This window comes from Dermacentor albipictus, chromosome 2, assembly GCF_038994185.2.
Source record: "Dermacentor albipictus isolate Rhodes 1998 colony chromosome 2, USDA_Dalb.pri_finalv2, whole genome shotgun sequence".
NCBI lineage: Eukaryota > Metazoa > Arthropoda > Arachnida > Ixodida > Ixodidae > Dermacentor > Dermacentor albipictus.
In genome coordinates, this window is record NC_091822.1 from 82,085,001 (window position 1) to 82,108,203 (window position 23,203).

General features: G+C 46.9%; 1 protein-coding gene across 2 annotated transcripts in view; it reads left to right on the forward strand.

Moving 5' to 3' along the window:
- LOC135895857 (uncharacterized) overlaps nt 1-23,203 on the forward strand; it is a 64,857-nt gene that overhangs the window by 34,703 nt on the left and 6,951 nt on the right. Inside the window, exons 2-3 of one of the 2 annotated variants that reach the window (XM_065424056.2) lie at nt 17,099-17,566; nt 18,809-19,122. In XM_065424056.2, coding sequence (XP_065280128.1) covers nt 17,099-17,566; nt 18,809-19,122 — 782 coding nt within the window. The remainder of the gene's footprint in view (nt 1-17,098; nt 17,567-18,808; nt 19,123-23,203) is intronic. The other variant, XM_065424057.2, reaches the window with a different exon arrangement.

A 23,203-nucleotide genomic window follows, 5' to 3' on the forward strand; every position in this document is an offset into this window, starting at 1 on the left:
GTGTGTACTTGGTTGCATTTTTCCGGTGACCGCGTTTCACCGGCAAACAAATGTTAAAGGTTATAGCTCAGCGCAAGACGCTCCTTTCTGTATCGGAAGTATATCGAACGTTATCGCTGGTTCTATCGATTGTCTATGTTGCCGCCGCACTTGGGGTAATGAGGTTGCATGCGTGGCGCGAATAAGGTTGTAAGTACATTCTGGAATACACACGAGCGCCAGCGATTACGCTGAATCTTCGACGAGTCATCTACAAATGGCCGACGTATTTGACCCATCCTTCAGATTTTCGACAATTGCCGGCTGTGTTCGCCGCTGTCGTGCTTTAATATAACTTGCTTTATGGGCACAGGCTCGCCCAAAAAAATTTCGTTTCGTGATTGACAGTTTTCGCTACTACGCTCTTCGTCTTTACTACGACTTGGCAATACGAGTATACTGCGATAATTGATATAAAGATAAAAAAGGTAAAGTGACGTCTCATAAAATTTGACGCCGATCCTAACAAAGTGGGTATAGGTTATATGCGCTTCCGCTACGCCGAAGTAGGTAACAAACAAGCGACATTTATTGATCTTTAGGTGCGTGAATGTGACAGTGACTTCACATCGTGATAAGCGCGTCACATGGCCAAATCGGTTATACGTCGGCAAAAATAAGGCCCTTTTCGGCATCCCACGTCACTGTGCACAAATTCTGACAACCAATAGGATAATTTTTACAGTAATCTGCTCAAGCATTGCTTGGGTGACATGGTTTTCTAAATTCGGAATCAGGTAAAAAAAAAAATGTTTGCTCGTCGGTGCAGTTTTAAGCAGGTCGTCGTGCCTCTCCAGCGAAAACTGATCCGGTACTAAGGACAACGATGCATCGTGCCAGAGAGATTAGAAAACATGGAAAGCGAAGGTCGTTATTGTGAATGGGACAGATATTATGTTGGCTTGTATTCGTTCCTTTATTCCTATTTGTTTTAAATGCAGCGGCCGCTTCTTGGCCGATCTCCCGTTTTGGGTACTTGCTACAGAATAATAATAATAATAATAATAATAATAATAATAATAATAATAATAATAATAATAATAATAATAATAATAATAATAATAATAACGTGGTGATCATGTCAAAAAGCTAGTTGACGTTCGGAAGATAGGGTACCGCCCGCTTCTCGGCCGATGCCGCGTTCTGGGCATCGGCCCTCAACGGGACATCACGTTCTATTGAGATCATCATCACGAAGTAGATTCCAACTTGTGCATTGGATCTCCATAATTGTTTCTGCTTAAATCTTGCCAGGGGGTATAGCCGTGCATTTTTGTACTCCGTGAGATGCAAAACTAATCCTCGCCCGATTCATCACTAAGAAATTCTTGGCGAGGATGCTTAAACCTTTCCGAAACATTGCGTAGGATTTTATCATTCACGATTCTTCAGTTGTACTAAGTTCATGGTTTCAATGTTTGTTGAATGAAAACCTATGGTTGATTTTCCTGAATGGGGCCCGACAATGTTGTGGGGCAATTAAATTAAAACATCTCGCTGACTTCCAATCAGGTAATGGCCGCAGTAATTAAGGAGCTAAAGATAAAAAATGTAGATAAATGCGAACAAATGTGATGAGAAGGACACATATACGAAGTTAAAAGGATAATCATTTACATTGAGGAGACAGCTTCGCATTCACCGCATCGTGCGTCCGCAGAGTGATCCCTATGTCAAAGGCGCAGACAGACTTTCGCCCAACTTTCACTGTGTGCTGTGACCTTGTCCACATGAGCTGCCACAGCGGACGAGCATCCTAACCCATTTCAATTAGTCTAGTGCGGCGACATCGTTCCTGGCAGAGCCGGCGCCCTCGTTTCATCCCAGACGCGAGCACGTCACAGTTGCCGTTATTCTTATCAGACCTCGAATGCATCAACGGGATTCGCACGTATCTCTTGTTCTTCCAAAGCATTCGCTCTAGCACCGTCAGCAGCCGCACAGTCAAGATCTTCAACGCGGTCCTGACATGTATTGTAAGTATTTCCTTGACGCGCGCCTGAAACTCCTTTGAATTCGAACAATGGGACAATTGTTAAGCCAGGCAACGTTGTTTTTCGAGCTTCTCACATAGAGCTTGCCAGCTTTGTGTACGGGACAGGGTCGGCAAATCTCTTGGTTGCAACCGCTTAGATCTGATGGCACCAACGCATACGGGTCGTGCCCGCGACCTCGAATGCCTTTTCTTATCGAAAAAGGATTCGTCGAGGCCTTCTTAGCGCACTCCGCTTGGCGCCGATTGTCAGCGGCGTTGCTTTACGCGTCACGTCTCGATCCCATTTAACGTCTCCTTGGGTAACAGCCTCCACCACGCGCCTCCACCGGCCGCCTGAAAGGCGTCGTGGTTTCGTACGGCATGCCAGTCTCAGCCGCCGGCTCAGGAAGTGGGCGTATTGCGCACTCCATTTGGAGGGTGCTTCGAACTCTCAGCCTTGAAGGCACGCTGATATTCGTGTTAAGTGTATGCCTGTCCGGACTGCTCTCGATTCATCGCCACTTCTCCAGACAACCGCGATGGAAGCATTCCGGGTGTACACACTCAAACAACCTTGCTGTGTTTTGTGCTAGCTCTATAGTCGTTTTTGCAGCTGTTAACCATGCTGCAGAGTAGGCATTAGGTGAATCCATAGGCGCTCCTGTAGTCTAGAAAAGAAAATACGCGGTGTGAGTGCTTTGGCTTGTCATTGCAGTGGTGGGCTCGCAGCGTTACGCTTCTGTCCCCTTGTACTCATCCACACGCATTCACCGAGCCCTCCAGATGCCCTGCACGAATTGATGCTGACATAGAAGAGACAAAGTTGAATCTGGCGGGCTATTTAAAATTTTCGGGAATTACACAGTTTAAGTACATGTATAGAGCGCCCGTCCTACCCATGCGTCCTGGCTTGATTTGTGTTATATGCGCAGCCAATCCGGCTAGCACCAATGTGTCAGCTACGTAGGCCGCCAGAATGCCCTATTGCAAGACCCTTTTGTGTCTTTCGAGAAGGCATCAGCGTGCTATTGGACGAAGAGGCAGGGAGGTTAAATTAGCTTTTTTTAGCAGGATACCTACCATGGCGAGGGTGGGTAGCAGCTAAAGAGAGAGAAGATAGTGGGCAAGTTCAGGGGATTTACGTGCGTGAGATAAGATATTGCCTATCTATAGAGCCGGCACTCGTCTGTTTGCTTCAGGTGTTGCAGTAGGGCTCACATGACCATCCTGAGTGATCAGGGGTCAGGCCAGGCTCGCAAGAGCTCCGCTTCGTTGTGAAGCGAGTTTTCCGGTTGGTTCAGAGGGCATTTAACGCTGAGAATGACATTGTCCGTCGAAGCAGGAACAGTGGGAATTGAAGTGCCAGGTACTCTCCTCACATGTTTAATGAGTTCACGGGATGGTCAGTGAGTGCTCAGAGGAAGGAAACAAGTGCCGTCAAATGGTCATTCCCCCCCCCCCCCCCCCCTGAACTTATCGTGAAGGTTAAGAAGGATGAGCAACACATTGCTGCTGGGATCTTAGGATGCAAAGAGAAGCCCCAAGTCGCTAGAAATATAACTTCCGCAATTGGAGCACCGTTTCTGTGGTGCCCGCCTTCGTCAGCCCTGATAACGTCACACATCGCGACTTTTGCATGCGCAGTGCGCGCATCACGAAGTTTTGAAGGCGCCGCGCTAATGAGTGTGCGCGCTTTACAACATCAAAATCAATCTGCAGGCACCGTCGTGACCTGTTTCACGCAACGTATCTTGTTCACGCAGCGCAGCTTTGCAGCGTAGCTTTGCGCTTAGGGAGGCCGTAAAGAAAGAAATGAAACTCGGAGGAAAAAAGCTCACCGTTCGCTATAGCAGTCCACGGATGATGGAAACGATTTGCACTCTAAAGCATGCTGACGGAAATGCCGTTTCTTACCCCATTGAAACCGCAACATGATTCAAACTTAAAAAAAATATCACGTCCCCATTCGGGCAGCCATCTGCGGCGACACGCGCCCCTCATTTCCATTCTGTTTCACTTTTTTTCTCGCGAACACGTGACAGCCGTCATGCATCTACAGTCCGTGCAGGATTGCAGTCACGCTTGCAGCGCAGTCTATCACTCCCGCCGCACAGGCAACGAGCGCGCCCGTGAGCAATAGCGCTGCGCATTTTGTCGCGTGCCATGGTAAAACGTCTGCGGCTCGTTTTCCAAGGCCTAAGCCTATATCGAACCAAACTGTCGACTGCAGTCCAAAAAAAAAAAAGGAAAGAAAGAAAGAAAGAAAGAAAGAAAGGAACATGGATGCATGGCGTGCATTTGTGCCTGTGCGAGAGCGTGTTGCCTCTATGCACGCGCGTGCACGTGCCAGCATGCGTGCGTGTGCGCGCGCGTAGCGGGCCGAGCTCCGGGCATTTCCGGCTGGCCCACCGCGACGCCGCGCAACGTCGCGTGGGCGCACATTGGGGCCGGTCAGCGCGATCGGCAGTGATCGATACCCGCCGGCCAGACTGCTGGCCCTGCATGCCCTCCGCTCCGCTTCCGTGGAACGCTCCGCCTTTTAAGTCCAGAATGTTTAGTTTTTCGCCGACGGGTGCGCTAACGCGAATAATTCCAGGCCGCCGTTCTGCACAGTAGTGCGCCGTTAGTTTCAGACTTCCTTGTCTTTTTTTGTTTTCGTTTTCCGTCTGTATTTCATTCCGCTGCGAATGTTTGGCTCTGGAGCTGCTGAGCGCTACCGTGCACCAAGCTTAATAAGTTCTGTGATTTGCTTTGTTACATCGCTCGTACGTATATGGTGTCGAAAAACTTGTGTAAGTAAGGGGTATAGACGAGTGGGATGAGTGGTGGAGAGTTAAGCGGGAGCGTTATGTCAAGAATAACGCTGAGAAGGACAAAGAACACTCAAGTCCGTGGAGGAAACCTGCTTAACCGACAAAATACAAGTCGTGGCTGCGACGGGCGATCTGGATGGTAAGCCCGGCACCACGGTCATGGCAAATGAGCCGACAGGACTCCACAGAGAGCGAATGCACGACGAAAGACATGGTCTCGCATGATAAGCCGTTTCCTGAATAACAATTGTCCGCTCACTGCTGGCGAACAGTGATTTTTAACGACGTAATTACTTGCTGCAGTGGTTTCGAGTCAACAGGCTTGCCTTGTAGCAGTTTAGGCTTTGTCACGGGCATGTAAGAGGCTTGACTAAACGTGAGCTGAGTGAATACAATGCGAACAGGGGCAACTAAGCTCGCAAGACTGGCGCCAACAACGGGCACGATTCTTAAGCGAAGCCTCGACGGCGCGAAGGCACGACCAAGATAATCGAGCTCAGCGATGTCCTTGAGTCTAACCAAGTTGGTTTCGTGTCCAGCGCATTATAGTTCTTTCTTTACTTTTAGAAAAATTGTTGGAGAGAGCAGCATTTTCCTAGAGAGCCTACAACGGCATGAGAAAGAGACACTCACCTCCTTCAAACAGCCTCATTTTTCGAATCCACATGCCCGCGCTCACTCCTCCTCCCTGCCCCTGGCGACATAAGTGGGAGCATGTAAGGAAAAGAGAGGGAAAAAAAATTGACCGACGATTACGATACTCCCTAACGCGAAATTTGAGCGCAGCTCTGTGGTGTTTTTATTTCGCGATATATTGAGGCAAGTAATTTGAAAGAGACAGGTAGCAGAGCCGCCAATTGTCGAAAATCTGATCTGCGGGTCAAGCGCTCAGCTTTTATACGTGGCTCGTCGAAGGTTCCAGTGTAATCGCTGATGCCGGGTCGTTTCCAGAAAGCAGTGCACAATTCGCGTCGCGCATGCAATCAGATTACAAAACAAACGCAAACCACGACGATCGGAACAAGCGCGAACGAGACCAAACCAAGCAAACCGAACAAGAGCGAGCGAGAGCTGACGCGAGCAGACGATAGTACCAAACGAGCGGTCCGGCTGAGACCAGATACGAGTACGCATCGAGCGGTCAGGCGGGTCCGCATGACACCAATCTCCGGCGTACACGTCCCTGAAGAGGCCGCTGTCGTTGGTCTCCGCCGCCTGTGGCTCGCGTGTTTGACCTCCCATTACGCGTTCGTTCTTTTGTCTTTCGCTGTGCTCGTTCACTCGGTTATGTCGCCGCCACCGCTCGCCGCAGAAACGGGCACTTTAGAGTTGCACTATAAAAATAATAAGATGTAGGCAAAATGCTAGACTGATAAGCATGTGGAGATGAATTGATTAGCTCAAGCAGGCTAGGTGACCATTTGTCACGGCGTCGCTCCAGAGGAATGGCAATAATTCATCGTCATCATCATAAAGAAGTTTGTGTCAAGCGACATCGCAGTCGAGTGATGAATGTGATGAGGGCAGGGCAAGGCTCACGCTACCTAAAAGAGAAGTTTTCTTACGTTCGAAATCACGTGCTGCTGTTTCGTTTCAGACTCATCGCTTGACCTTCTTGCTTTGAGCCTGCGCATCTTCTGCGCTTGGTGTCTCGAGCGCCGAAAGCATAAAATCTGTGGCGATGGACAGACGAGGGCTGTGGTCTCTGCATCATGAGATTTCGGTGCTGTTAGGCTGGTGAAGCTGCCGTGATGAGCAGACCGTTCCGATACCCTTAGAGGTCACGTCATTGTCAGATACTAGAAAATAATAGCTCTTTTCTTTTTCCTAGGAGAAATGGAAAAGGAAACCCGCTAAAAGAATCAACGCGGATTTTCACTTTGTAAATAAGTCCTAGTTAACCTCTTAGCCTTTCATTTTTTTCTCTCTCCCTCACTCTAAAAAGACATGACGAGAAAAGGTAACTTTAATGCACACAGACTCAAGAACAGTCATCCATCAGTTCACGCGGCTAAGTTCAATGGTCAGCACTGGGCTTGACAGTAACTGCAACGGGGGAAGAGGAGGGAAATATTAAGATAGAGAGAGGAAGCATGAGGAGTTCATGTCGCTGACGCAGTGAAAATTGTGAGTGCTGTGTCAAAGATGGTCGCTCAGTCCCATTGCCTTCAGTATTTGCATAGAGCTTTTGCGGTATTCTGCAGCTGCGATACACGCGAGACCATGGTCCTAAGATCGCGTCCAATAAATCAAACTAACTAACTAACTAATTAACTAACTAACTAACTAACTAACTAACTAACTAACTAACTAACTAACTAACTAACTAACTAACTAACTAACTAACTAACTAACTAACTAACTAACTAACTAACTAACTAACTAACTAACTAAATAAATAAATTGGGAAGGGTCTTTCATCTAGGGCGATACAAAGTTTAATTAAGACCTGTAGCTTTCAAGAACACTGTGAGCGCTTACGTTACCGACGCCGCCATATTGTGTTAGCCCTATTGTGTCTTCTTTCGCTAACCTCCCGCCGCAAAAGTGCTCATTTCTTTTTGTCTTTAGGTTCTTTCATTCACAACCCACAGTTAACCAAATCATCATCCCAGCCCATCGCTTCCTCCGCCGCACGCATCTTAATGCTGTGTATCTACCACGCGCCCATTCCACTTCGTATTAATCTTCTTTTTCTCTACGCACAGCCCTGAATGAAATACCCTTCCTTCTGACATCATCCTCACCACTGACATTTCTCCTTTCAAAGCTGCCATCGGAGACCATCTTTCAAGTCACAACACCTAACCTGACACGCCCTTTTTTCAATATGTGCCTACCGCTCATGTAATGTCCCGTTTAGAGACCTTTGAGGTATCATAAATAAATAAATAAATAAATAAATAAATAAATAAATAAATAAATAAATAAATAAATGACAAAGATATTTCGTATAGAACGATACAAAGTCTCATTAAGACCTGTAGCTTTGAAGAACACTGTCTACGTTGCCGACACCGCCAGCGTACTCGTGCCACACTCGCCACGGGCCAATAGTGTCTCGGTGCTCCAAGCTCGAGTCGAGATACAGCAGGGCCTTCAGAGGTTCCCGGTGTGACAAGCAACGACTGCAGTCGCGCACAAAGGTGTTTCGCGCAAGTCGCCGGGAACGATACACGCAGTAATACGACAAGGAGAGACTCGCTTGGTGACGCACTGCGGGAGTTGGCAGATCGACAGTGCAGAGTTTCGAGCTATCGAGATAGCCATAACCGCATTAAAAAATTTTCTTCATCAGTTGTAACCAAGCCCGCTAAGCGTTCGTCGGGTATACTTGAAAAGTATATAGCAGGAACAGCAGTCGCAGCAGGCTGCCGTGCGCGCGTGATTCCGTCGTCCGGTTTTGCGCACGCGTTCTCCAGTGTGGCCTCGAAGATTCGGGCACGATAAGCGACTCGCTGGGGGGCGGCAGCGCTGTTCGACGTTAGGACCACTCCCCGCCTGCACGCATACGCCGACGCTCGTTAAGAAAACACTCCGAGACGTTACCTAACGTAATCCTCCGCGCTGCATCGAAACGACGTCTCTCGAGGTCGCTGCATTGTTTTGACGCGTGCAGTAATGCAAAGCAAAATGGAGCCCGGTATTCCTACTCGGGGCTCGCCCGACGCATGCTTTCTTTCGTTAGCGTTGCCCGTATTCATCCCTTCGCTCACGGTTATGAACAGAAGGAAAGAAAGAAAATGAAGGAAGGAAAGAAAGAAGGGAAAAAAGAAGGGAGGCAGCAAAGAAGCAAATACGTCCAAGAAACAGACAAAAATACGTGCAAAACTTCAGCCTCGCTTGGCCGCGTGTTTGTCTTTTCTTTTTTTCGTTTTTCCTCTCGTGCTGGGTACCGCAGTGTCCGCAATCTGAATGGGGGCCTCCACGTTTTTTTTTTTTTTGAGCTCTTCTCGGCAGTATTGCTTTTGTCTCAGCTAACGGAAACACAGCAGAACAAAAGGCCCTGCAGCAACTCCTGTAACAAATGCTGCATACCGTCTGAATAACTGAAATATTCTCGTCGCCGTGTGGCTACAGGTTGGAACCAAGGGAAATGAGAAGCGAAACGCGATTAGGAAATAGGCGAGCAGTGCTCGGGCCACGACGTGTGGTGCTATCATAACGACGGAACCGGCGACTATAGCTGAGTGGCGCTGCGGGCTGGCGTAGAGTGAAAGCGACGGCGAGACGTGATGTCGAAACGGCGCCGGGGCCGCGCAGTGTAAAAAAATTTGCGCGCTCCACTTGTTCGCTAGGCCGGCAAGCAAAGCGGAGTTGATAGCATCGTGTTGTTGGCATAGACGCCGGTGATGTCCTCGGATTACTTCGCCTGAACTTAAAACGAACGACGTACGATTGCTCACTTCACGCGAAAAAAATTGTTTCACCTTGACGGTCGTTCGAAACTAAGTGGAAATAAATTAATTATCTAGTTTTTGATGCGTCCTAGACCGTTAACGGTGTAGGCACAATTGACACCATAAAAAACACACACACACACACACACACACACACACACACACACACACACACACACAATGTAACTCCGTATTTTACGCTTACAGAGTTGCGTAAGCATTCAGTTTTCCACGTGTCATTGGTGACTGAAAGTCTAATATACATTTTTCTAATACCAATGATGAATGCAATTTTCAAATCGAACCAATTTATAGCAGACAAACCGCTAAAGATGACTAGATGATGCTGGATGACAAGAATCAGGGGAACCGCGAAGGGCTGTGTACTTCAGTAACACCTTGAATCCAATAGACAATGAATACAGGGAAAGAGCATAAGCGGTAAATGTTTTTTCATGTACTGCAGGATTGATTACGGGCCACGGTTAAACGTATCAAAATCATCATATCCGTGACAACGAGAAAAATGAGATGAAAGCGGAGGCAAAGACAACTCGCCGACGGTGGCAGCCGAAGCGATGAGAATGTTGGCTTCAAGGAGCGAATATTGTAGGGGTTCCGTTGTGATCGGTGGGAACATTTTTTTTTCTCAACTACGTTTCCCTTTTATTCTGTAAAGAATATGAAGTTTATTACAAAATTAACGCCGATACATAAGCAATTGTGTAGTGCCTAAGCAAAAGTGTTAATTTCACGCACGGCTTTTCTTCCTGGCTTTGCGTATGTATGGTACGCTGGCTATATGTAATCGTTAAATGATATTGACAGTTCTAAAATTTCAGCCACTATTTTATTTTCCGCATCGGACTCTAAGCACGCGCTCTTACTTCTTGGCAGAGCACTACCGTCGGTTAAACATCGCACGCTCCTTTATTGAAATTCACGGGACAGTGCTTTCGAGAGGAAATAATGAATGCGTGCGAGGCACGAAGAAGGGCCAAGAGTGCGCTTGTACCGCGAGGCCAGCTTCCTCAATCCCGTTTGTCTGCAACGAGTGACTGCGCTTTGGGCTGAGCGCCGTCGGGAGCCGTCAAGGAGGTCAAGGAACTACAAGCCACGCTGGCATGCCGTAAAACCCTGGAATGATGTCGAGTGTCTAAATCAAGCTCCCGCAGATCCATTCTTCTTAATTTTTTTTCTTTAAATTTTGGAATCAGATAGGAAGCTCCGGTAGAGAGGAGGGAAGCAGGTCGGGATGCTTCAATCTCCGTTTAGTGGCCTTTCATTCAATAACTCGGTCCACGGGTATATCCGGAAGAGGTTGGCCGGGTCGGCAGAAACGGCGGAAGCGCGAAGACGCCAGCATCCGTCGACGCGGTTGCTTGCCTTCCTGTCGCTTCTCTTCCAGCTTGCAGCAATGCGGGTGCATCGTGGCGAAAGAAAAGGGCAGCTCGATAAGTGTCTGTCCTGTTTCCGTTAAGTGGCTATTTGCTTTCCTAGTTTCCAAGTTGGTTTTATTACTCCACCAATTTTCTTGGGCGTTCATGCACAGATCGCATACACGGGTGCTGTGTGGAAACCAGGAAACCTTAATTATCATGCAAGCACAGAGAACGCGCCCACATTTGTTGCTGGTGGCTATATATATAGCTTTAATCTATAAATGGTCCACCGTAACTGCCGAGAGTGGATGCCAGGGCTGGATATGGGTGAAGTTGAATATAGCCCTTCAAGTCGTCAGCCGTCGCCTGTACTGAGCGTATCTTTCTAATAATTAAGGAAGTCCGCCCTACATGTTATCACCACTAGACGACCACGGAAGTCAATTCTAAACGTTCAAGGTGGAAAGGTTGTTGGTAGGTATATCTTGCATTCATATTGGTAGCTCATATACAAGCCGACATGTAGAAAAAAGGAACCTACTAAATATGCCAGCTCTTAAAATCGAGCGCTTATCTCTGTCTATTTCGTTCCTTTGTGTACGTGTTGTCATCGGTTTCGCTCTGCCAATATAGATGCAAGTGTAATCGAATGTAAGAGAAGCAGGCATGATACGTAACGCGCAGTGCAACGCCAGTCGTGCAAGGGCGAGGTCCGAAAACTTCAGCGCGTCACGTGCGAAACAACCTTTTGTACGAATGGAAACATTCGGATAAGGGCTTGTTGGAACCTCAGCGCTGACACCCGTTGTTGCAACTGGGTCGCAAGCCCCAAGGGTAGCGTTGGCCTGGCGGCCTGGGGCACAACTGGAAGCATCCGAAGGTCCTGGCAAAGCATGAGTCGACTGCTAACAGAACAACTTGTTTATTCTAGCATCGCAAAAGAGCGGCCGGTCAGGTCGACCGAAGTGGAGAGACGGGAGAGCACGCTTCTCGACGGAAGAATTCGGAGCCTCTCTCCTGGCGTCCGGGGGCAGCTGCTCTTATACTCTCGGCGTCGCGGGCAAGAAGGAAGGTCACGGGATGAGACCACGTGACGGCGGGGCACGGACGAGCTGAGAGACATGTTGAGACGAGTCTAGTGACTCATCTGCCGAGCCGGCGCCGGTCAGACCTCCTCGCTTCACACTTGGGGAGCTCCTCTCCCCGGCTGCCGCGCTTTGACAAGCGTGGGCACACACACACACACGCCCACACAAAGACACGTGGCACTGAAACACGCCTGGACGCGCTTGGCGGGGAGGCTTTGCGGCAGCTCCGAACGGGCCAAAATTTCCGTCGCTTTGAACGAAGCGCCGGCGTCCGTTGCATCCGCGCCGGCTATACTGCACGTCGTAGGCGAAACGTAACAGGCTGTAGCGAAATTACATCCGCCCACCTGCAGAGAAGGTTAACATCTAGTGAGCCTAACTAGGACTCTGACGCAATGATATAAGTTCATGTACCTGCTTTCTTAATTTAATGCAAACGGCGGGGCTTGGAGGAAAGCCAGGAACAATAATTATTGTTGCACAGAGAGAGCAAAAAAATATTCTTATTATCTCTCTTTATTATGAAACGCAGATATGTTAACAAGACTGACGGTCCGGTTGGCTACTAAAGGCTCGCGGTACGCGCCTTTACTCGAGAATAATAATAATAAAAAAAAATACTTATCCGTCAGGTTTTGTATCGCTGGCCTCCAAAGAAATCGTTTCAACCCCGGAACGTCGGCAAGAGTGAGTACTGCTCCTTACACAGTAAAACGAAAGGAGTAGCGCTGCTTCCTGGTTTAGGTCTTCCGCACGTTATCTATGAACATTCACCCCGGCTGATATGCAAAGTTGCGCTCCCTCTATCACCAGCGTATCAAAAGTAAGTGAGTGGGCGCAGTGCAGAACCAATGCGCCCAAGCGTGGGTGACGGCGACTATGGGTGACGGCCACTACAGCGACAGCACACGAACGTTCAAAGTTGAACGTTTCGTGACGGTCCACCGAGTAAGCTAGTGAATAGCAATAATGCATCTTTGCTACAAGCTATTACAAAGTACAGAATAAGTTCCAAAGCTTGCGTGCAGCAAAAGAAAGAAAGGAATATATCGCAACTGAGGTCACCCGCGAGTGATTAGGCAGAAACTAAACAATCCGATAGTTTCCTCGACGAGGAAATTTATTGAGTTAGAAACACGAAAAGCCGTAGGTTCAAAGTATTTTTCACATAAAGAACTAGGATCCAAACACGCAGATCCTGATTTAATTCACAAGCGGGAAATTTGGAAAGCTTGGAATAGATTTCTAGCCCCGCATTTAGTGCAAGCACAATATGTACATTGCGCTGTTTCGACAAGGCATAATGAGCTTCAAAAGCGCTTAGATGTCCACTGATGGCCGTTCACCACGCCCAGTCACCGCGCGCGCACGCACGCGCGCACGCACGCACGCACGCGCGCACGCACGCACGCACGCGCGCACGCACGCACGCACGCACGCACGCACGCACGCACGCACGCACGCACGCACGCACGCACGCACGCACGCACGCACGCACGCACAACTAAATACATTATTTTTCTTTATGGACAAGCGGTAGCGCCTGTCGAGAGAGAAATCGAGACAAGCGCGCACGCGCACACACACACGCGGGCGACCTCGGGCTGGCGTCGCTGGGACCAGGTTTTGAGAATTCTTTTCCTCAAGGAGACAATTGTCACGCTTTCCAAGCGTGCTCCAGAGCCCTTTATTGTTTGCACTGAAACGAGCAGAATCGCGCAGAAGGTGAATGCATAATTGTATGTTCGCATCGACAATTTCTGGCCATTCCGATGAGGAAAGAGTTAGCATTTGTGAATGCTTCTCCAAGTAATGGACGACATGTGAGAGTCACATCACGTCTTGCTAGGCGGTGCGGAAGGCGGAGTTTTGGATGGGGATGCAGGGAATCAATAGCGGTAGTTCTGTGGAAGGGCAGGAATGCGCAGGAAGAAGCATGCATATGACGTCATGCCCATGCTACCAGGTTAAGACAGCAGATAAAAACGAAGAAAACGTCACAGAGCGACAGGAGAAAGTAATACATTGAAGTCGCACCATAGGCTCTGAATGCACATTGTGATATTGTGTGACTGGGTAGGAAAATACAGTTAACGATGACAGTGCTGCTCAACGATTGCTGAAGTTCAAAGCCCTTTTTTTTTCTTTCTTCTCTCAAATTCACTACCTCCATAAATATAGGCCTATATCGTTGTAACTCCTTGGGAGCTTCATGGATAACAGCTTTATTCTGAGTCAACTGTACCAGGCAACCGATTTACGAAAAGATAACAAATAAAAATAGAAAAATGAATATTTTAGGAGGGATTAAACTAAATATAAGTGACTAAGTCATAAAATACATGCAAATTTCAGCGAAAAACGCTGGTCTGTACTTTAGCGGTGTCACCACCGTTATAAATCCTCCTGTATGTGGGATCCGTTAAGCTGAACGACATGATCTTGTAGCGCAAAAAATAGCGGGAACGAAAGATTAGCAGCGACAGACAGAGCAGAAGGAAAGACGGCGTTACGCCAACTGTTTATTAAGGACAAAACTTGCTACACATACATCGCGCACGCACGCTCGACACCAGTCATCCTGTATGTTACAGGCCTAGCAATTTCATTTCCACATCATATAGCGAAACACATGCTTGACTAGCACAATCTTGACCCCTGTTATGAATACGATATGCCTCCGGCAGTTCCCGCGTGGTTTTATCTTTACTCCTGCCAAGGATCCTCACTTCAGAAAAAGTTGACTCTTAGCAGCAGGATCTACTATATGTATCATACTTTGTGTGTATAGGCAGTTGTAAGTGTAGCACTGTCTTCGTTCCTGCTCTGTCTGTCGCTGCGAATTTTTCTTTTCCGGTATTTTTTTTGCGCCAGAAAATCATGTCATTCAGCAAGCACCAACTCCCCGAAAAAAAAAGAACAAAGTTACTGTCAAGCGTTACGTTCGCCCTTTCTTCAGTCCAATAAATTAAACAGTCAAATTTCTTCAAGAGCCAAATTAAAAGAACGAAAGAAAAAACACATATACATATTGTCGACAATTATACGTGTCGACTGTTTCTGAAGTAGGGCGGTTCCCATAGCGCCACACGTATATTGCTGTTCGATGAATGCGCAAAAATGTGACGCTAAGGTTACGGTTATCTTTAAACTTCTTCAATTGCGAAGACGGGTACTGAATAGGAGCACACTAATCAGTATGCGTGATAAAGAGAGAAACCAGTGGTATTGCGACGCTAGCATTCAGAGCGCCGTGCCACGCCCTAGATGCCAAAGTGAATTGACTTTTTTGTAGGGAAGCTAGTTCACGACCTCTTTTTTAGCAAGCCCGACATCGTGGCGTTTGTAGTTATTGCAGATATGCTTGCAATTTCTTGAATATCAGTGGAGTTATGTAATTCAGCTCGATCCTTCATCTGATGTTTTCTTTCCCGCGATGAAGTAATACGTGATCGACTGTGGCAGCCTTTCTCAGCAGCATCGTCTATCTGTGCACGAACATGCCTCCTTGTCTCGGAAGAACTTTTACCGTCAGCACCTCGAATATTGAGAGCAATGTGAATATATGTATGCACAGAATTTGAACAAGAAGGTACCTGCACCTTTGTTTTGTGCGACTTGATCAAATAACTGTTCGACATTTCGTGGCAGTGAAAGAAGTGAAGCACCAACAAACTGAGGACACAGTTTTGATATATGATTTACCTTATGTATGAGTTTTCGTTATTTATCGTATTATCGTGCTTTGAATTGTCGATAAATACTGTGATATAGGCGTTCAGAGTATGGTTATCCGGCATACGGCTGTGAAGACAACGTTTCAGATAATTATGCACTGTTTGCAGATAAGCGTTGGGAGAGGAAGGAGCAAGGACACTCCACAGAAATTCACGTGCACCAGCCACTGGCATAGAGCCCACGAAAGGATAACAAAAATAATGTTGGCGCTCTACATTGGTAACGACCCCACATGCACGCCAAATTTCGTCCTTTAAATATTTAGATGCGTATGCGTTCTCTACACTAATCATACAGTCTCGCCCATTTGGTGACGACCAGACAGCTTGTATAGAAAATCACATATTGTACTTGTAAATTAGCGCCATTCTTTGCGCATTTCTTGTAAAATGAATATATGTCAAACTCAAAACGTAAGTCGACAACCATACCAACTTGAGAAATGCAAGATGAGCCTGTATTAGAGCGAAATGGTTACGTTGCTGCATAACTTATCAAATATTCGCATGATGCGGTTATGCATGGCCTCCGAGATCTTATTTCTCCGGACTTATTTTCGGTCTTACTAGCGCGATTTTCGACGTCAACGATAGCAATGAAGGGTAATCGCCCGTGCCATATTTCTTTTTTTTTTGGAAGGTGCCTGAAGTAGACACGTGTGTGCGTCAGTCTTTTCTGCGGTGCTGCTATTTCTTTACTGCTGTGTTTCTTCCCACTAAATTTCGTGCTTTCGTATTTTAGAAACCTTTCCTCTATTGATGCCTAGCATGATTTTAGGTTGTGCAGGCTTTTTCCTCTCATTTTTATTTTGTTAATTTCATAAATAGAAGCACACTTCTAGTTACGCTATTTGGCGTCAATGTTCTGGTAAACTTAAAGCTTCTGGGTGCCTAGTACATGAAGGCGGAACAACAAATGTAATACTGACTCTCTCGTAATGAAGTACATGGGTGAGGTAGGTGTGTTTCGTCGCAAACTGCAAACTCTTAGTTTTTTGTTGTTGTCCACTCTTTCATGTGTTTCTCTTCTTTCCTCTCGTAAAGTTCTCACTGTGCCACTTACAGGGATTTGGAATGAGAACATAGCACAAACGCTGAAGTGACAACTGAGAAACGTCGCTTCTACCTCGTCTCTTCGTTGCTGTTGATAGTGAATGTGTTCCCAATCCAACCTTGTGCGCGCTCATATGAACATGTTCCATTTTTCTATCTGCTTTCTTTGAAATGAGCTGTTACCGGGGGTTACATGCAGTGCCTGTAATGTTGTGCTTTTTCCTGCTCTACCTGCAAAGTTTTTTATTTCTTCTTCGCGTAGTGAATGCAGTAAAAATTTTCCGGTAATGTCAGTGTTTGTTGGCTTCTTATGAAATGTCCGGTAATGTGGTGACAGACATTCACGCCTTGCTCTGACCATGTTCACCCATACTATGCGTGCAAGCTGTGCATCATCTATGTACATTATTTGTCTAACGTTTCCTCTTTTCATTTCTGGTCTTGTATTTCTCTTTTATTTCGACATTTCTCATACACTAGGGTTCATTTTTAATGTTTAGAATAGCCGGCTCTTCTGCGACCCATTTTACCAGTATCACATCATTCGATAAACAACAACAAACATCAAATGTCGTACATATCGGTGGCCGATCTCTCTCGTCTTGTCGCAGGTCCTCTGCTGCTGGCTCGCAGCTGAGGCCAGCGGCCAGCGCTTCCAGCAGCAGCGACTGGAGCAAGCGACGACAGGAGGGCGCCCCTTGCAGAAGCAGGAAGAGGCCCCGTACTACCGGGATGCCCCGCCCCGATCGGCGCCAGCCGTACCGCGCTACTACCCCCCGGCGCCCGTCCACTACGTGAGCATCGGCGAGAAGCTGGACGGCGAGTACCGCTTCGGCTACGACTCCGGCAACGGGCCCCTGGGCCACAGCTACCGCCAGGAGCTCCGGCTCCCCGACGGCAGCACCCGCGGCTCCTACGGCTACGTGGACTCGCGAGGTCACATGCGCAGGGTGCACTACAGCGCCGGCAAGAACGGCTTCGTCATCCTCAAGGACGAGCGTATCCTGGACAAGGAGCCCCCGAAGGACACGCTCCTGGGGAAGGACGAGTTGCTGACCACCACGGCTGCACCTGCAAAGGTTCTAGTCTAAAGCTGTTATGATACACTACAAAAGACCCGAAGCTTCGGCGAGTTGGTGCTTACATTCATCTTCGGAAAAAAGCGCCAACCAAAAGGGGACGCAGAAAACCTGAAAGAAAAGAAAGAAAACCGGTGGTGTTTGGTAGCTTTTCCACGTGCACTTTTTGTTGGCGCATTGTTTGAAGATCTTCAGAATACAGGGCGTTTAAGATATTGTGCTCGTAATTAAAGAAATATGAGGTAGTTAATCAATTTTCTCGTTATTTCTTTTACCGCAGGGTCATATATTCCAGAACGGGAGGTTACAAAGTTATAAGTTAGCCCATGCTTGCATGATCTTAAGGCAAGTGCCTGAGAACCAGTCCTCGTGTAGGTCTCGTGCGTGATAAGTGCTAACTGCGGTGACGCACCTGTCACCACAGTTACTGATCTGGTAGGCCTCGTTTAGTCGTGCGTCAGCGCTCATGTTACGTCTTTCTTCTTCGTCCTTGTTGTTTAGTTCGTGTTGTAAGCAATAACGCAGACGTACCGACGGGCCCAGCTAGTTACCTACGCACATGCAGGACAATTGAAACGCACGCAAAAAATAACTGAAACCTGTAGTATACATATTAAATATCTTCTGTTATAATGTTCGTCTTTGCGTGCTTTTCATATCCTCTCCTGTTCTTTGTGCTTTTCATCCGTAGGTTGCGGTAAATCAGTTCTGCGGAAGTCCTGTGGTTGGAAGAACATTCATAGAAGTGAAACATTTTCACCCATCCGCGAGCAGCTTCAAAGTAGTTATCGGACGCTCCGACATCGCTCTGATATCTGCTAGCCTCCTCGTTAGCTGAGATCGTAGAATGGCTGCGCCGTAAAGTGATGGTCCAGGGTTTGATCCCCTGTCTATCACAATTTTCCCCCTAAACTACGAACTTTTAGCTTTCTGAGAAACCTGTATGGGTTTTGGTTTCGTGCTACACTTGGACGGACGACAATGTTTACCTTTGATGCTCCATAGATTGTATCCATAAATCGCGCAGTTTTATGTAAGTTGTTATATGCTCACATAAAGTCAGCTGCTAGTTGGCGTGCCAGCGTGTCGTTTCTACCTTTCAATTCCTTCGCACCGTGTTTGGAGCTAAAGGAAGACATGCGAATCATAACTACCTACTCGCCCTAAATTTCAAAGCAGACCATGCATATTTGTAACTGTAGCTTTCCCCTTCGCTTCTGAGCTTCCTCCTCTTGCCCCAAGCAGGCTGACGAGGTGCCGCAGCGACACCAAGAGCTGCTGCCGCGGGCGCCGCAGTTCCAGGAGGAAAGCCGCCACGTCGAGACGCAGCAGTCGCCCCGTGCTCAGGCCGCACCCGTGCCGCTGCCTTCGAAGTCGGCGCAGGAGATCCAGGCCGAGTACTTTCGCAGCCAGCTGTTGGCCTCGGCCACGGCGGCCCGCGAGCGGTACGCCGAACCCGACGCCGCGGCTCAGACCGCCGTTGCGACCGAGGAGGAACCGCCGCAGCAGCCGCTGCCCAAGCCCCGTCTCGCCAGGCCCCGCCCGCACAGGAGGAGGTACGGACCGCGGCAGCACTACGACGTCGGCGGCTATCGTCGCCAGGTGTACACGGGTCCTCCCGTGATAAACAAGATGCTGCTTTCCTACAACATTGGCACGGGATACTACTGACGACCCTTTCGTATATAGGAGCTCACTTGCTATGAAACGTGCAGGAGTACATGCACCCGTGCATTCAGTTTGTCTGGGGTGTTGTCAGATCCCAGACTAATTGAGCTAGGTATATATCAAGCTGATTCCGTTAATTTAACCCGTTCTACTACTTGACGCTTGACCACGAAACTTTTGATGTAGTACTTCCGGGTCGGAACGAAACGCGAACGCTTTTGGCGTGCCCGCGAATGTGACGTGACATTGATGGCAAATAAGCTAATGCGTGTTTCTTGGGCATTAACCGTCAGGTGACAAGCAGAACTCACGCAAGATTACGGCATAGGTGAATTTAAAATCGCGAAAGAGAATGTACTTAAAGTCGCAAAAGTTCTTCAGGTATTATCTGCTTTGACAGCGCGGACGTCACTGCCAGTAGGCTGCTCTTGTACCGGAACAATGGGTTTTTGCCTTTTCATATCCTCCCCGCTGTAATACTAGCAGCAATAACGAACGAAAAGCTTGCTGATGGCTGTTGTCTGAGTGTGCCTCGAAACTTGATTCCTATGAACTGTGGTGCATTGCGATGTGGTCCTTTGATCGAGCTAAGCTGTATATAGCTTCTTGTTTTTGAAGCTTATACGTTTTGTAGCATTTGACACCGAGTGACATCAGGTCGTTCTGGTCATTTATGAACTCCAATGTTGAGCTCCAGTCTTCCATATTGTTCTGATACGACAGACTCTAACAAGCAGGACACGAGCAAAAGACTGGGGGAAGACGAAGAAGGGCATCTGGTATTTTGGGCGCAAGCTGGCTTACATCTTCGTCGCTGGCTGCGCTGCTTTTGTAAATGCACCTTCATGGCATTTTGGGCCTGCTGGTATGCCATAGGAAAGGTTTTGAATGGTGCAAGTGCGTGAAAAGAATACGGGAATGGACAGAGCGCTGTTGACGATTTAAATAGTCTCTTTTGCCAGGGTCTCTCCACACATGAGTATATGTTGCCACCACTTGAGATAACGCTTCTTTGGTTTCACTCTCGCGTCTCACTAAGAACCGTTAAGAAGTCGCTGTGTGAAAATACCATATTCTAACGACCAGCCCGCTATTTTAGACGCTATCGCTACAGCTTACATAAGTGTCAGGTTTAAAAACCAGACATTTGGCAAATTTTTTTGAAAAGAAATTTTTTTTCGCCGACCTATAATGGTTGTTTTTAAGGCTTATATAAGGCTCAAAAACAACCAGTAGATAGATGGCTAGATAGATAATAGATAGATAGCTTAGAGGCTTGAACCACGGAAAGTGATGGAAGGTAACTAATGCTTACACGACGTTTCGCAATTTTGGTGTCCTAAACCTGAAGTTACCATGGTTGCTAAGACTGGCGTTGCTAAGGGCGCCGTTCTCTGCATCATTATTGTTTAACGTCTTTTCGGCAGAACTCCGATGGCCATAGTTTGGCATAGAAACATAACGCAGCATGAAACGAGCCCAGAATGCTACAGCTATCCGGTGCGTGATCACAGGCTCCATTCAGCAATTGCTCGCAACGCCTTAGAGTCCCTAGGAGTTCTGAGATTCTGTAGAAATTAGCACTCTTTCTTCATACTCCTCTAACTGTGACCATAGACAACGAGACGAAATATCAACGCTTCGTGCCAAAGATGCGTCAATAAAGGTCCTGTAGACCCCCGCCTCTGTCGTCTGAAAAGATACGCTGAGATGAACCAAAGACATTCGAAACCTTGTGGAAAGAATCGTACGGAAAGCCGGAGAATCATGCTCACGCTGCCACAAGCTTGAGTGTTTGCTAGCGGGATGTTCATTATACACACATAAAAAATCTATCCTCATCGATCATCGATGTTCTGTTACTGTAATTTGCTATAGCAGCGAATACACTCATGCCATGCTAAGTTACCAGCACGATACGGTTACATCAACATAATATCATAAGAACACCAATAAATGATACTGAAAAAGATACTCCAATGTTCACAAAAGTGTCTCATTTCTCCTCCGATAAGGTCTTGCGAGGTAAGGATGAGCATGATTTAAGCATGAATGCACGTACGCATGGTAGACATGAACATTTATGCATGTGAGCACGCTTTGAGGTTAATATAGTGACACATTCAGTTGTTTTAGTTCCGAAAGGTGTGCATGACGGGCTATTGCAATAAGCAAGAAATGAATAAAAGAGCGATCTTCTTGCGTCAAGCAAGTCGTCTTTATCCCGTTTCAATGGTCGATGACGTCCCCTGCCTAAAAAAAAAAATGAAATAAAGAAGCCGTTCCCGACACGTGTAACCTGCGACAAACTTAAAAGCATCCCGTGACCTAAAGACGCGACCAGCAAAGAAAATACGCATTCAGCCCATGTGTGTGCGTGACTTGACAGAGATTCCCTTAAGTCTGAATTCTTCTGGCTCGAAGTAACGAAGTAAAATACCTTCCTCACAACTGTACAACACAGTCGTATTTCCAGCACACTTTGTAATTGTAAGCTTATGCGAAAAAAATATATATACGTTAGTATTCTTACGTGACGCTCTATGACTACTTATTATTTCCTTTCATAGTGCTGCAAAGCTGAGGTTATAATAAATTAAAGCTGCGACATAGGATACGTCTGCTGTTCACGCTGAAATAGTTCACACGTACCACGAAAGTGGCCCGATTCCAGAATAATATTCTGACCTTCAGACGACGACACAAATAACTACCGCATCCAATAACAAAAAAAAGCAAAAAATAAACAAAAACATGAACACACTAAGGAAATCTCTTGAACGTAGAACAACGGACGAATACGTGCACAGGACGCTTTTTCACCTGTAAAGACAGCATTTTCACTGACACTACTTCAAACTCACAGAGCTTCGCAAAGACGACACAGAAAATTTCCCGAAAGAAAAGGATGTTACTATAAGTACAGCTTGCAGGACGTATATCTGTCCGACGCAACTATTGATGTTTTGCACGATTGAAGCAGCATTATTTGGCTTATTTAAAGCCCTTTTATATATTTGACTGTCAGTGTACTGCACGCTAATCTAAAGTATAATGCTTTGTTTTTTAGTGTTGCAGAGTACAATGGGAGTCCGTTAAACAATATTGCATTTTAGTGGCATAAGTACAGCAGATCCAGGAAGCGAACTGTTCGCTTAAGCTTAGATTTTTTCGTTATTATTACGAGAACGACAATACTTTTTTTCAATCTATTGTTGCAAGGAAGGTCTGTGGAAAATTAAGCTACTGTGACACAAATTATTTGTGTGATAAAGCACCCCCCCCCAATGTCTCGCATTTGGGAAAGTGATATGGCTGTAGAAAGCAGCGTCGAGACGTAGAGGATTATCTATTATCTATTTGCATGTGACGTAATAACGAATTCATAAATTATACATCTCATATCACAGCAGCTGAGTGTACTGCTGTCACAAACGATTGTGAAAGATAAGGAACGTGTAATGCAAGCAATAACTGTGAATGGTGGGTAAATATCAATCAAGCTAGTTCAAGAAGGCATGCAAACTTTCTATGCATATTTCCTTATGTATATATATTTAATCCAGCATGGTTTTACGCTACATGTTGGCTTGCACTCAGGCGCTGTTGCATACGCTGGTGAATTGAGGGGAAGGGGCAAGGGAACGGTACTTGTGAAAGGAGGGCACACTGATTGAACAGCCTAAGCGCTGGAGGTGCAGCAGACACACGTTTATATGCGCATTGAGGTTCTCGATTGAGTTGCAATTGAAACTTTGCAGGGACAGCAAAAAAGAAAGAAAGAAAGAGAACAACTAGTGTTCTGCATCGACATATCGGCCGCTCTTTGCTATCCGAGTTTACCAGAAATCGTGGTTCATCAGAAATGCTGTCATTCCCCTTCGCAAGTGGATTGGATGATGACCCTTCTTGTTCTTCAAACTTTTACTAGCCGAGACATTCGAGCCATTTACAGAAACTTCGTAAATG